The following is a 15062-nucleotide window of genomic DNA, read 5'->3' as shown; positions in this document are numbered from 1 at the left end:
TTTTTTTTTTTTTTTTTTTTTTTTTTTTTTTTGATACCAGGGATCAAACTTGGGATCTTGTGCTTGTAGTGCAGGTGGCAGAAGCACTGAGCTAAATCCCCAGCCCTTGATGATGAGCTTCTGATAAAGAAATGAATTCTTATATATGGAGGCAATACTGAAAAATACAGATTGATAATCATCTGTTACAACTTCTTAAGGATATTTTGGCTGTAAGGCTTTAATAAAGTAATGTTTTACAATAAATATAATATTCATGGTTTTGTTCATAAGGATTAATATAAACAATTTGTATTTCCACAGCTCCTGCTGTAAGGAACTTTAAACATTTAGCATTATAGTTAACTTTTTCTGCTAACTGATGGATCATAGTTACAAGGGACAGTCAACCATTTTTCTGTTTAAAAAGATCATGAGAATACAGTTAATCCAGATAATTACTATCATTTAACATTTTTCCTTAAAATTCCTTTTTTTAAATAAACTATTTTATCTCTCTCCCCCAAGCAAAATTCTTTCTTTTATAGCAGTACATTATTAAAAATATCTTATCCCTGCTACTAGATGGCAGCTTTTAAGAAATAAATCCCCTTTTGGGAAAATAATATTTGGTTATTTGTAAGCTAAATTTTGAATTTGGTGACTATTAGATTTAAAGCTCTCTTCTATTTCTTTAAATTTTTTTCTAACAGATTTATAATTTTTGTCAATATATGTAAGATATTATACTTGATGCCTAATTGAACTTTATTTATTTATTGGTACTGGGGATTGAACTCAGTACCTTGAGCTTGTGAGGCAGGTGGTGGAAACATTAAGCTAAATTCCTGGCCCCTATCTTTAAGGACTGCTACATTACTGTGGCAATAAAGAAAGATTGGAAATATGTGAAAATACTTTAAGATGAAATATATATTTATATATATGTTTTATATACATGTGTGATAATGTAATATAAAGCCCAACTGGTGGGTCAAGTGTACTATATGCATGTGTATACACGCCAACGCATAAAGCCCTATGTATAGAATTCTCCTACAGATTAAAACATTTTTAGAGACAAGGTTTTGGAAGAGTAAATAAAGATGTTAAGTATTTAGACTAGGATGTTTATTAATAGTGTAGAGTTGGCAAATAATTACTTGAACTGGATGGAAATCCAGCTACACTGAATATTTTCCCTTTAAATCAGTATCACATCCCAGTTCATAATTTAGTGCAGAAGTACATATTTAATATACTCACTTTCTCTTTATACCAAGAGATGTTTCTTTACAATACACTTTTAGTTTCTCAATCCTCTGTTTTTCAACTCTAGTTATGGGCAACAAAAACAAAACTTCATGTCATTTGTTCCATCTAGTTCAACATCCCAGTAGCTTCTTCAAAGCATCTATTTCTTGTTGCTCTTGCACTATGATGGAGCCTTTGCTCCTGTTCATCAAAAGCCAGCTCCCTTTTCTGCACAATGTGTTATGAATTGGGGGAGGCCGTGAAACTTGCAGGGCAGGTGTGCAGTTCACCTCCATCCTCAGTTATCTCACAGCCAGCACCGGAGGGAAGCAGCCTCCAGCCACACAGCTGGAACATGGCATTTTGTAGATTTCTTATCTACTCTCAGAGTAGATCAGTTTCAATACACAGGGCTCCTGGGGTAGACTAATTATATCTCTGCTGTCATCGATATTCTAAATCCACATTTTGAAGTTGTGATTGATGTATGAATTGCAATTTGAATAATTTGGCTTATGTGCTTGCATTTTTAACACTTCAAAAAAGTCATTGTATATTTTATAGGAAATAATACATCTGAACTATTGAAAGCTTAGTAATTAATAATTATTTCTAGGCCATCTCTTATCTGGCACATTTATTACTTAATATTTACCCCTTGTGTGTGTCATTATGTCAGGACTCAGAGACATTCATGATCTAATTCAGTGTTTTCTCAGGAGAACAGTTCAAGGACTAATACTTGCTCATATATGCACACAAAGTTCAATGGATAAAAATATGTTTGAAAGACAGTTAAACAAATAAAATCAGCAAGTTTATTGTGTAGGACTTTCAGAGCTTACATAGAAAGTTAATAGTATATGCAAGGCTTTCCCAAATTGTTTTACTAGAGAGCCTCTCTTCTTTTCCTACAGATATCTCAGGGAACACTGGTGAATAAAAATATAGTTGAAGAAGTATTCCAAAGAAGACAACTTACTTTATTCAGTGTTTGCATCCTCAATGCCTAATCCAAAGGGGATATCCAACCACTGGCAGTATATGAATAAATGGAGATATTCACTATACTATATGGTAGGAAGAAGTTTAACTGAGACAGAAATAAAATCTCATGGAAATTCAGAGAAAGACTGATATTATATTCAGCTCAGAAAAAGCACAAGGCTTAAATGGACCAGGTGAAGTTTCTGAAGTGTGGGGAGTCTGGGTAGTGGAAAGGCAGCTGAGCAGCTCAGTCTGAGGGGATCTTGGCAGTCTCTCTAGGTTGTAAGTGATAGTAGTTTCTAATTTTACACTTGGGACACTGTGTTCAATTTCCAGTAAGATTTTTTTTTCACTTAACCTTTTATATTTAAAATCCTTACAGTCTTAAGAAAACGATTCAGGAAATCAAAAAGCAAAATCTCTTTAGTGGATTTATAGTCTGACAGGTCAACTGTAGATAGATACTCACTGCTGTTGGGGTTGTCGCCTATGATATGGTGCCGCCCACTCCAGTACCAGAGAAGCAAGGTGGCATCCCGAGACCCAGACACAATGTAGCAGTCCCCACCAATGTACGACTCAGATCTGGCCAAGCATGTCACCACGTCCCAGTGGCCAAACACAATCTGAGTCAATTTTCCTACACAGAAAGAACAGTTTCATTTAATTTACTGTCTTTATTTAGATGGTAACAAGCTTGACTTTATTTTACTAGATTTGTGAAAAGTGAATCTATATAGCATCGACTTTATAAGAAAATTATTATCTAACTACAAGTGCCTTTTTGCTTCCAATGGATACAAGAATGTTACTTGAAATTTTTACGAACAAATCTTATAAAATCATGATTATTTACATGAGTTTTACCACAGTAAGAACTTCAAGGGTTTTTGTTTATTTATGTTTTTTTATTCATTAAATTTATTGGTACATTTTAGGTATACAATCTGATGATAATCATCATTGGAAATTTGTACCTTTACGTGATATGTCATGTTTTTATTTTTTTGGTGGTACTAAGGATTGAACCCAGGGCCTTTACACTGAGCTACATCTCTAGTTCCTTTTCCCCCCCTCACCCTTTTAGAATTTTGTATTTTGAGACAGGGCCTCACTAAGTCACTAAATTGCCCGGTCTGGGTTTGCAATTCTCTTGCCCCAGCCTGCCAGAGTGTAGGGATTATAGGCATGCACCATTATGCCCTGCTAAGGTCTTTTACTGGACATGAATTTAGTGAAGGAGCAACAGCCCCATTTTTCCTATGAACTCAGGAATCATGCTAAAATTCAGAAGGGATAGAATTAAATTTATTTAGCCTATAATATGAACATTAAATTCAAATTATAACCATTAATCAAAGTTGGCAAATGATGGAAATGCCTATACCACTAAGTACGGTCTCATATTAAGCTCTGGTTTTAATATCACACACACACACAGAAGAGAATAAGCTGTTTTATAGTTAAGATTACCTGTTTCTGTAGAATAAACTCTGAAGCTCTTATCCCAGAATCCACAGATAAGAATATACCGATTATCCGCTGTGACCACAAAACAGTGTGCATTGATTTGTATACTCTGGTCCACAAGGTCTGTGATCTGCCGCTTGTTCACACCAGAGTTGTTGGCTAAAAATAAATAGAAAGAGTTTTTTAAAAGTTCCAAAAGAGTTTCACCAAGCACTCATAAAAAGAAAAACAAAACTTTTGTACTTCCCCTATCTAACTGTATCTATTTAAAGCTACACATTTTAAAGATTTTTGACATTTTCCTTTGAGGAATATGAATTTACTTTGTAGCAATGATTATGTATGAACCATATTATATTATATATTTTAAAACTATGCCAGAAATTTAAGGTCTTCCACCAGCAATAAATACAAACAGTATGAAGAATTCAAGACAATGAATTGAAAACTACTTAAATGAATTTAATTCTATAAGTGTCTGCTATGCACAACCTTATTAGTACTCAATAAGAACCAGATAAAGGATATAATGTAGAGTATGTTACATAAGAAAAAGACATATTAATATTTGCCCCAATCTGTCATTTTCCAATGGCATTTACAATTTGTGTGAAAACAAGAGGGTAGAGATTGAGCAAGGGATGTTATTAGGTGGGAAGTCCCACAGGGAGCTTTAGGTCAGCAGCTCTAAGCACCTGGACCATCAACAAACAGAAGGCTTTCCAGAATGGGTTGCCAGGGGAAGAGAAGAATAAAAACGGTGGGAGAGAAATCGGGGAGGAAAGAGACAGGCAAAGAATCAGTGTGTAGCACTGGGATTGCATCTGAATAAAGTCAGGAACTCAGAGACACAGCTGATTTCCCCAGTGCCTGTCTGGATGCCAGCCTGTCCCTTAAGCTACACAATCCTTTCAGGAGAAATCCCTGGTCGGAATTCTTAAACAGAAAATGCAGATGTAGAAGGTCACCACAACCACTCTAACACTGATTAAATCTAAGTGCTACTACAGTATTTGAAGGTATGCACAATCATTATAGAAATAATTACTGGGAAGGTAAACAATAAAGGAAAAATTGTACTTAGAAAAACTGTAAAGGAATGACAAACAAAAGTCCTGTGTCCCTGGAAAACTATGTAATTTTTCCTTGAAAATCAGAACAGATCTATTAATTTTTTCATAGTTACACACTACCTGTGTATTTCACTGTCAATGTCTGTTGGACAGAGGATAGCTAGGCTAGCCTTGAAAAATATTCCCACTCCTGTGCTTGCTTCAGCAGCACATATACTAGAATTGGAACGATACAGAGAAGATTAGTATGGCCCCTGCACAAGGATGACATGCAAATTTATGAAGCGTTCCATATTTTTTATATGTTGTAATATTTCTTCAAACAAACCTCTCCTACAAAAAAAGTATTCCCACTCCTAAGCCTCTTTTCTTCTCAAGACATGTAAATATTTTGTATATGGGATAAGTAACTAACAGAAATAGCTACACCTTTTCTCTGTCAATTCAAAAGTGAAAGCTGAATTAATCTAACAGTAAACAACATAATTTGTATATAGTTTAATAATTTTCAAAGCAGCTTCAGGTTTTTTAAAATTTAATTTTCTAAATGATCCTACAAGATGTATAGAATAAACATTATTATAAACCATCCCATATATATGACACTGAGAAGCCTAGAAAGATTAAAAGGGCTTGGGCTAGGGATTTAGCTCAGTGGTTCTACTGTCTGCCTTGGAGTTTGATCCCCAGTACCAAAAAAAAAAAAAAAAAAAAAAAAAAAAAAAAAAAAAAAAAAAAAAAAAAAAAAAAAAAAAAAAAAAAAAAAAAAAAAAAAAGATTAAAGGGGCTTGCTCTGGATCATATGACTACTATGTATAAGTATATGTGCTTATTTAAAGTATTTTAAATATCTGTCACAAACAATTATAGCTCAATTATAGCTTCAGAGTTGAAAATTCATGCTAATTTTTTTAAGTTAAACTTTGTCAAACACATTTCTGGAAAAATTTTTTTCAGTATTAATATCCTTTAATACTCTCTTTGAATCCTTGTACTGTATTTTAAATGCTACTGAGTTCAGAATACTTTAGGCTGAAACACAGAGCAGTTTATAACTAGTTACTTTGTTTATAATAAATTTAAGTCACCTAAAATAATAAGAGGATGACAAATAATTGCTTTAATAGCAAAAAGTTCTCAGATGGCATATTATTATTTGCACAGCTTTTTGATAACAGTGTTTTTGCACAACTCTTTGATGATAATTAGGTTTTATTTGCACATTTTTTGCAGCAGAAAAAATATTATTCAACTATCTTTTACGAAAAACAGCCACATAAGAATATGTGAACACTCAGTGTCCATGAAGTTAAAATTTTGTTTATAAATATACCAATTAATGGGTCCATTTCAATGGGAAGATGATGGGCTTGATCCAAGGAGTATCCTGGAGCTCCTCTGAGACCTAAATATTTCAGGAGACAGAAAAATTACTATAAAATTAACAGAAAAGAATTTTCTAACAAACACTGTTTTATGATGATTGCACAAAATACATACTGATTTAAAATTTGGCAGATTATTTAAAAGATGGTTCAGTCATATGTTGGGATTTTGGAGACAATCTTAAAAAATCATCACGAGAGATTTCAAGTTTTACTTAAGATGTAGAAAGCTGGAAAAAGTGATAAAAAGCTGGATAAAACTGAGGATCTTAACATCTCTTGAACTCAGAAAGCTAAGGTCACCAGGTAACCAACCAATAACCCTGAAATCTAACAAAAGGCCATGGTTCCAGGCAGAAATGGTGATTGCAGGAACCAGGCTTCTCTAGAGCAGGACAGTGAAGAAGCTGGGCTTCCCACCCAAGTGTTGCTCTTTCAGTTTGTCATCTGATAAATGAAGGTATAAACATGGGTCACACTTAAGATCTTAATTGCACTAAAAGCTACTTTCAGGGGATTAACTGTTAGGCCTTAGTTAATTAGTCCTAATTTTTCACCTGTGATTATAAAGTAATACTTTTGATCAATTTTGAAGAAAAATTCAGCCTTTTATAGTTTTCTCTCAGTGCAAAACATTTTTAGAGTTTAAGACTCCTGTGAATAATGAAATTAATATATTTTTCCTTAAATATGTGCTGCATACTTCTGACTGAATGGAAGCACTGCTACCCCATGTTGATAAATCACCAATAGCCATAAAATAGGTACATTGAGAAACTCTTGGGAGATAAAACTAAGGTACAAATCACTGTCTTTTCAGAGTAAGGGAGAAGTCAATAGAAAAGCAAGATCTGGGTTAATTCAGCATGGCTCATCTGTTCAGTCCTGGAGACAGTGGGAGTCCTGGCGCTTCCAGTAAGATCTGGACCAACTAAATCATTTGGTCACATCCACTTCTGCTCTGGTTAAAGAAGTAGCAATATGTCTACATTTCTGTGACAGCAGTATATCACTTCAAGATGTACTAGCTAAAATTTTCAGAGAAGAGTTTGGAGAAAACACATGTGAAATCACTCAAAAGATATGCCCCACAATGGTGTCTGTCTTGTTCACTGCTGTGGGATTTCGAGTGCTTAAGTCTACTTGATACATACATAATGGTCTCACATACTCACTAAAAAAAAATGCTGAAGAAAGAGAGAGGATTTCAAGAGATTACCTGAAAAATCCAAATTCAAACTCACTTTTGTTTAATATGTGATAAAGTGAAGTTGGGGAGGGATGCAGTGATAGAACAGAGTGGGAGGACCTGAAGTATTTGCAAAACTGCTCCCATTAACCAAGTAGGTACAGTAAGTCCCCCACTTATGAATGAGTTCCAGGAGAATTGTTGCTAAGTTGTATTCATTTGTAAGCCAACAAAGTCTGACACAGTGTACCTGTGAAAGTTTGCAAGGCAATTGTACTATTAACTGTACTATCACTGTACTAGTAATCAAGAACCAGGCCTGCTGTGAGCCACTAACACAGCTGCAGTGAGTGAGACAGATCAGATCAGTGATCTATTCTGCTGGTATCCTGTAAATAATATGGACTGTGAGCTATGCCAGCACACCTTCTTAACTCTTTAGAAGTGCCTTGCTCAGGGCCACGTACCTACTGTATTGTGCCACCTATTCACTGCAAACAGTCTGCTGCAGGTCACTGTCACCACTGCAGGGATGGTCAGGTGGGGAAGGGTGTTGGCAGCCACATGGGTTACCGGAGAATTAGATGGAAACTTCAGCACCATGATCACATCCTGTTGCATCTGATCTTTAAACATGAGTGGGCTCTGTGGAAGGAAACACTGTTGAGTAGAAAGGGAAGGGAACAGAGGGAACAAAAGGGATAACACAGTTAGTGGAAGGTCTGGGAAGAAGGAGGTTAAAACAGATGAAGCTAGCATGACACAGGCAGGGAAAGCCAAGCAATTTGAACTGTCCTCCTGGCCCTTGCCTGCCCCAAATAGAGCAGCTTTCACTCAATGATGGCACAGAGAGAAGAGGTCAGGAACTCTGTGAAGTCACTGGCACAGGATACAGGATTATTAACAGCCTAGATTTGAATATGGCTAGATGGCCATTCAGAAAGTAAGCGTATAGATATGGCCACAAGATGTAACGTAATTGTTCAGTGCAATTAAAAAATATGGAAAAATGAGTTAATCAGTGATTGATACTGTTTACATGTAATACAAAGTGTACTGATTGATACCTTCATTTCTATCTGGCTGATCTGGGGTCCTGACTACAGTCTAAATAATTAAAATATAATAGCCTCCATAAAGCAGCCTGAGTGCTCCCCTGTCAGGGTTCTGCACAATTTCTGCTCCAGTGCTGACTGACTGACTATGGTTTATGCCTCCTTGCCCCTTCTTACAGAAGCCCAACACTTTTCCTCCTTTTAAAATTAAATTAAAAATTTTTTTCTGTTTTTTTGGTACCAGAGATCGAACTCGAGTCCCTATGCTTCAGAGGCAGGCGGCAGAACCACTGAGCTAAATCCCCAGCCCTCCTCCTTTTTGTAGACTTTGCCTCTAAAACAGTTAGTATATGACTTGACAGGCAGTAGACACTATCAGTACTACAAAGCACTGTCAGTGCTATATAAAAAACATAAAATAAGGATATTGGAAATTATCTTTATTTGGCTTTCACATACATTTTGTAATTGCTTCCTATATATGTGAATCTTCTATAACATGAACTTAGAGAGCTTAGATTATCTTTTTAAATAGCTCCATGCCATTTTTGCCTCCAACAATTTCCCTGAGGAAAGTAATGAATTCTGACTGGGGGCATTCCTCCAGGATAACTATTTTTATTATTATTAAATAGAGAAAACAAAGGCGGAAATAAAACTCTTCTGCTAAAAATAAAATTTCATAAAGTTCATAAAATAAAGTGTTAGAGATATTCTCTTGGACAGTTTATTAAAAAGACTTCATCTTGAAGGGTGAGGCTCTGAGGCCACATCTCCAGGTCTGTGCTGTGGCTGAGGGCTTCTCTGGGAGGAGCCTGCACTTGGTGCAAACCTTCCCGTTTTATACACAGAAGGACCAACTGCAGGCACAAACATCCATTAGTGACTGATCAAGGGGGCTGCAGCTGTTTGGCTGAGCTATTACAGAGAGGAAAAAAGATGGTTTAGAACAAGCACGTTTACTGGTGCATTTCTCTGTGAGTCTATGGCGGTATAGGGAATGTGTGTTTCTTCTGTGCCTCCAATGTATTAACATACATCTGACACACAGAAGGGACTCAATAAAAATTTGTTAAATAATTGAATAATTTGTGAAATAAAAAGCATGAACAATCCTCATCACAGAAATAACAAGTTTATAAATTTATTTATAAATATATTATGGACAGTATTCCAGAACTCTGTGTTCCAAAATTGTTTGACTTGATGGTGGGAGAGAGAAACTGATGAACTGTGGTTTGTTTTGGAAATGTTTTCAACCTACAAGCATTTTTACCAAAAATTTGTGAAAAATCAGAGTTTAAAAAATACATTCTAAGGAAGTTCCTCAGAAAATGTTTTACCTTAAGTTAAAGAGGGAAATGTGTATTGAAAAATGTACTGATAAACTGAAAAGAGACTGTTTTGTCATGAAAATGGACTTTTACATTTAGATTAAAGTGAAAGAACATGAATTTTTCCTTTGCAAAATAAGAACAAAGGTTTAGCATGAGTACTAAGGATAAGGATAGCAGCTAACATTTATTGAGATCTTGTACTAGTCTAAGAGCTGTTGAGGAGTGTGTTGTTATACTCTTAATGACTGATTTTTACCTCTGTGTCACAAACGCTGAAATGTGAACACAAAGGGGTTAAATATCTTGCCAAGTCATTGAACAGAGTTAGTGGTAGGGATGCTCTTTGGTCTGTATCTGGCTCCTGGCCCTTACTCTTAACCACTTTGTTTGACAGTCTCTCTGCAGGGGTCGTGAGTTACCTCTGCATTTCTTTCCCTTTCTTATAATGAACTATTTTCCTTACCTCATCCTGCCCCCTGAAATTAAATTTGATGCTATCATATTGTTTACATTTTCACTGCAATTTACAAATCTGATTTAAGTTGGTGCCAGCATGTGTCTGAAAGCCTGTGTGTGCATGAATGAGTTTGTGTATAGGCATACACAGACAGAAAAGATGGCTGTTTTTGTGACTCCAAATCTGGACTAGTTCAATATGCAGGGCTAAAATATGAGAGTTATACTCCCTTCTGTATTTCTCCCTGGGATATCAGTACGTTCTTCAGCTGACGAGGTAACCAAAAAATGCAGAAGCCTTTAAAAATGCTGCTAAAATCACTATTTGCTGTATTCCCAGGTACAAAGGAAAGAACTCACACACTGATGTCTTACCAGGTGCATGGCAGAGCTCCGAGGTGGATGTGGCTCAATGAGCAACTGAGATGGCGTCTGTCCAAAGTTCTGTATCTGTGTCTCCATGGCCTGCAGGGCAAGGAGGGTGACTGTCATAATCAATATGCATCAAAGACAGAGGTCAACATATTCTTTGACAATGCAAGTGTATCCCAAATCAGCCATGAAAAAAGTCCAGAAAATTCACCAGGTGCTATTTTCTCAGGGTACAGAATCATCCAAGTGTTAGTATTTTGTAGACAAGCTTTGCTTCTCTTCCAAACATGCTTCAGTTAACCATGTCTGTATTCTTATTACCAGAAGCTGGGGTTAAATGTGGAAATGCTAATCTGTGAGTTCATGCAGGCAGCTAAAGAATAATGAATATTTTTTAACACTAAATACAACAAATATACCTTAATAAAGTCCATTGTAAGGAGGAAAGTATGGGGATCTCTAATGAAATGAATTTCTGGATCCTTAAGGAAGAGAAAATGAGACATAAAGTCCACCTTTGTTACAAAATAAAATTATGAAAGTAATACACTCCAATCATTTCAGAAGTGGGCCAGGGATTTAGCTCAGTGGTGCCAGTGCCTGCCTTACAAGTGCATAGGACCCAAGTTTGATCCCCATACCAAAAACAAAAAACAAAAACAAACAAACAAAACACCAATCATTTCAGAGGGCAACTAGTAGAAAGAACATTAAGACATTTATAAAAATAAGTATGGCAAATTTCTATTATAAAAATATATTTTACCAAACTTTTTTAAGATTAACTCTGGAATGTTATTTATAAGGTACATATTCATTTCTCTCAAATATTTTTTCCTGAAATTTTAGAGAAAACACATTCAAAAAGGAAAGCATTCTTTGGGTATTCTGAGCTTTATGCTATTACATTAAAACCTATCAGATAGAAATATTAATGAGATTTTTAAGCCTTCCAAGAAATAAAAATAATTTAGACTTCAAACTGTCTGGACCTTCCAATATATCTTTTGTATATGTGTTGGAGATAATCATATTAGACTCTCAATTATTTCTTCTGTACATACCTTCTATAGACAAAGTATTTCAACCTATTAAGCTAGACTAAAATATTTTTTTGAAAGTACTGCATTGTATGTAATTTAAGTCAACAAGAAGAAGCATAATATTTACTGTGATCATTATTCTGTTACCATGCTAAATTTTATCCCTAAAATCGTGTGCAATTTGGTTGCACATAAAAGTGAAATATGAAAACCACTGCTGAGTGCGCAAAGGAGTGCAGGTAAGTTGGTAGATGGTTCTCGATAGAGAACCACCACTAATTGCACTGCTATCTACAATTTTCACTTATAAAGTACTTAAATTTAATCATCCATCCTCATAGACTGCATTTCAAGAAAATGTGGATTTCCAAATTTATTAGCAATATTAAACATGAAAGCATCATTATCCAACATATTTTAGCAATGGCATAAATGTGCAGAGGCAATGGGATGAATTATTAAATCTCTAAGTGTTGTCCAACTCTAATGTATACATTGTATGATGTCCACTCATATGCAAAGTGTGACTTTTAAAATTATATTCATATAAATATCATCATGCTTTTTCTCTCCAGTGCAAGATTTATGATTATAAAAGCGGGGAGAGATCATTTCTGGTTAGGTTCACATTATTAGCAATAAACTATTGAGAATTTGGGGGAGGAAAAAGCAGTAACTTTACTGTTATAGCTCCCCTGGCTAGCAAATGTCCAACAGCTAGCTTCACTATCATGAAGTAATAGATACTCCAGTAGTAGATACTTTTGCCTGTGGTTTTACTTCTCAAGAAGAAAGGACCCCATGGGGGTGGGGAGCTGGGAGTAAAATTAAACACATCTAATGTGCAGATCTGTGACTTGTACTTAAATAGGCTTTAAATGCTGAAGGGGTGAATCAGCAAACATACTTTGTATGACTAAATTTTGTTTTTAAAAGAAAGAAGTATTAGGGTTATATTAGAAAATGTTATAAAGCTAACATAATTTCCAGCACTGTTTATAGATCTCTTCAGTAGGTCTCATCCCTGATCCTTTTTGGATAGAAGTAGAACAAGGAGGCACATGTACTTAAATGGCTTCCAGTGTAATCAGGAGTTGTGATCAATCTCACCCCTTCATTAAGACAAGCAATTCCCTGCATAGAACCTTTGTTTTTGTTTTGATTAAACCAAATCTCTCTTCCTTATGATCTCCATCACATAACTTTATGACTCAAAGCATTTTATTGCAATTTATTTTTCAGCTGTTTTCACTATTTATTTTTTTTAGCTGTTCTGTAATCCTTGTATTTCTTGCCTCTGATTTTAAAATATTTCACATGTTGAAAAAGTGCACCGTCTCCTCTGAGTTTTACTTCTTGTCATTATCAGATGTTTGGTTGGGAAATCAAACCTACTGACTTTCTTTCACTCGTGCCTGTACCTTTTTTCTGTTGCCCTTTTAAGGGAGTCACTGTTAGGAGCCATTCTACATAATTTTTTGGAAAAAAAAATCATTTCACAGTTAAATTATGATTAGGGCTGTATGAGGCCTAGTCTTTTTGCAGGCTGGCTATGTCATACCGAAACATAACTCCATTTTATCTCTGGTCACAGCTAAGACCTCAATGGTCCAGTGAGGCTGTGGTGCTCAGGGCAAGATTACATCAGCTAAGACATCTTGGGTGTTTCAGAACCCAGTAGAAGTTTTCACCTGAGGAGGGACAAATTCCTTATCAGTTTAACTCATCCCACCTGCTGTCCTAAGAACCTCTTTGCTCATTTTACCATCCTAATCAACATAAGATCCTCATCAACATAATACCTTCATGGGTCCTAGGATTACCGCCACTCTCAGAGACATCTGATATTTCCTCTGACTATAAGATCCTTATCAATTTAGCATTATCATCTCCCTCTGAGTCATCTGTTACTCCCTATGAACCCAAGAAATAATGGCAAGCTCAGGGTGCCCTTGTCTTTGAAGCCCGGAACAGCAATGATCAGGCCAGAACCCAGATTCTTTTCTAAGTCTCATTTCCTGTCTTACTTCTTTAATTTGCTTTGTGCTGTTGTGGATCACAGGATACCAGGACTCACTGCAGGGGTTCTGGTAATGTCCCCTTTCCCTGTTCCCTACAAGCCACTGATGTATTGTCAAGAAGGTTAAGTATCATGCCTGAGAGAGCTGTCACTGAAATGCAGAACCAATTCTGCAATTCATGAATCTTGACAATTAAGTTGTTCTGAGAGTTATGCCCAAGGTAAGAGAAAATCCTCCCCTGATGATAACCTTGGGCATGGAGCTCAACCCTTTGCTTCCCAGACCCCATACATAATGAATGTCCTCCATATTCTCACAGCACATTTTCCTCTTCATTGTGGAATTCCACACAAAATCATGTGTGCATGTCTACTTGCTCACACAGTGAATCTCTGAAGGTCAGGAGTGCAGTTCAGTTACAACAGGATTTGAAAATATTTGCTGAATACAGAAGTGGGGATAAAATGGGGTATTTGTGCCAAACCAAAAGCTATCTAGAAAAAGGAAAATAAAGAGACCAGAGAAGATGAAGAGTCTTTTACTTAACCAGTCCAACACCCCAGAAAATATTAAGTTCTTAGCAAACATTTGTTGAATGCTTTTTCTATGCCAAAGGAAACAAAGTCAGACAGTGGACTGCCCTGGGATGTTTATAAAAAAAGAAAAAAAGAGGTGTCCATTGGCACCCAGAGTGGGAGGAAGGGCTGCTGTGGACACGGGCTCAGACTGTGCTGGAAGTCCAAAAGGTGACAGCTGAAGGGGGAGCACAGGTCTTAGGAACAGGACTTCCAAAAAAAGGGCATGGGATGAAATTTGAAGATTTAATAGGAATTAGATAGTAGCATGAAACAATGTTATTCTCTATAGAATTTCTCCTTAATATATATAATTTTCTCATATGTATATGTATATATATATATATAGAGCTACTTAGAACTAATTTAAAGGTGGACTCCTCCTGTATTATCAGAAGTAGTATTTCTCTTATTGTTTTACATGGGTCAGAGATCAATGCCAGCTTTACTCATTCATAAAATGTGTATTTATTCAGCACTTACTACATACCAGGTACCAGTTCTAGATATTTGTGATGCTATCAAACAAAACACAATTCCTGAGCTTGGAGTGGTGGTGCACACCTATAATTCCAGCACTCTGGAGGGGAGGCTGAGGCAGGAGGATCCCTGTGAGTTCAAGGCCAACCAGGGCAACATAATGAGTTCAGGGCCAGCCTGAATAACAAAGGGATACCCTGCCTCAAATAACCCCAATCTCCCCAAAAATAGATAATTCCTAACCTCATAGAAGTTTACATTCAGTGTGAGGTCACACATTGGCATCCCAAGGGCCACAAACATGATTTCTCTTGGACCCAACATTTTCTTTCTTTTCTTTCTTTCTCTCTCTCTCTTTCTCTCTCTCTCTCTCTCTCTCTCTCTCT

General features: G+C 36.1%; 1 protein-coding gene and 1 non-coding gene across 4 annotated transcripts in view; one reads left to right on the top strand and one right to left on the bottom strand.

Annotated features, from left to right (window-relative positions):
- The window catches only part of Nbea (neurobeachin), a 680165-nt gene that overhangs the window by 22747 nt on the left and 642356 nt on the right, over window positions 1–15062 (bottom strand). For all 3 annotated transcript variants that reach the window (XM_010623923.1, XM_010623924.1, XM_010623926.3), the window contains 5 exons: window positions 10561–10650; window positions 7805–7997; window positions 6097–6168; window positions 3694–3849; window positions 2690–2860 (listed from right to left, as the gene is read on the bottom strand). In XM_010623923.1, the coding sequence (XP_010622225.1) occupies window positions 2690–2860; window positions 3694–3849; window positions 6097–6168; window positions 7805–7997; window positions 10561–10650 (682 nt within the window). The remainder of the gene's footprint in view (window positions 1–2689; window positions 2861–3693; window positions 3850–6096; window positions 6169–7804; window positions 7998–10560; window positions 10651–15062) is intronic.
- LOC117284709 lies at window positions 4956–5062 on the top strand. Its single transcript, XR_004515776.1, has one exon. It is a non-coding gene; the product is annotated as a U6 spliceosomal RNA (small nuclear RNA).

The sequence above is a fragment of the Fukomys damarensis genome, unplaced genomic scaffold (assembly GCF_012274545.1).
Source record: "Fukomys damarensis isolate Sample0158 unplaced genomic scaffold, DMR_v1.0_HiC HiC_scaffold_38, whole genome shotgun sequence".
In the NCBI taxonomy this organism is placed as follows: Eukaryota; Metazoa; Chordata; class Mammalia; order Rodentia; family Bathyergidae; genus Fukomys; species Fukomys damarensis.
Note: the sequence above shows the minus strand (reverse complement) of the source record. Positions and strands in the feature narration are given on the sequence as shown.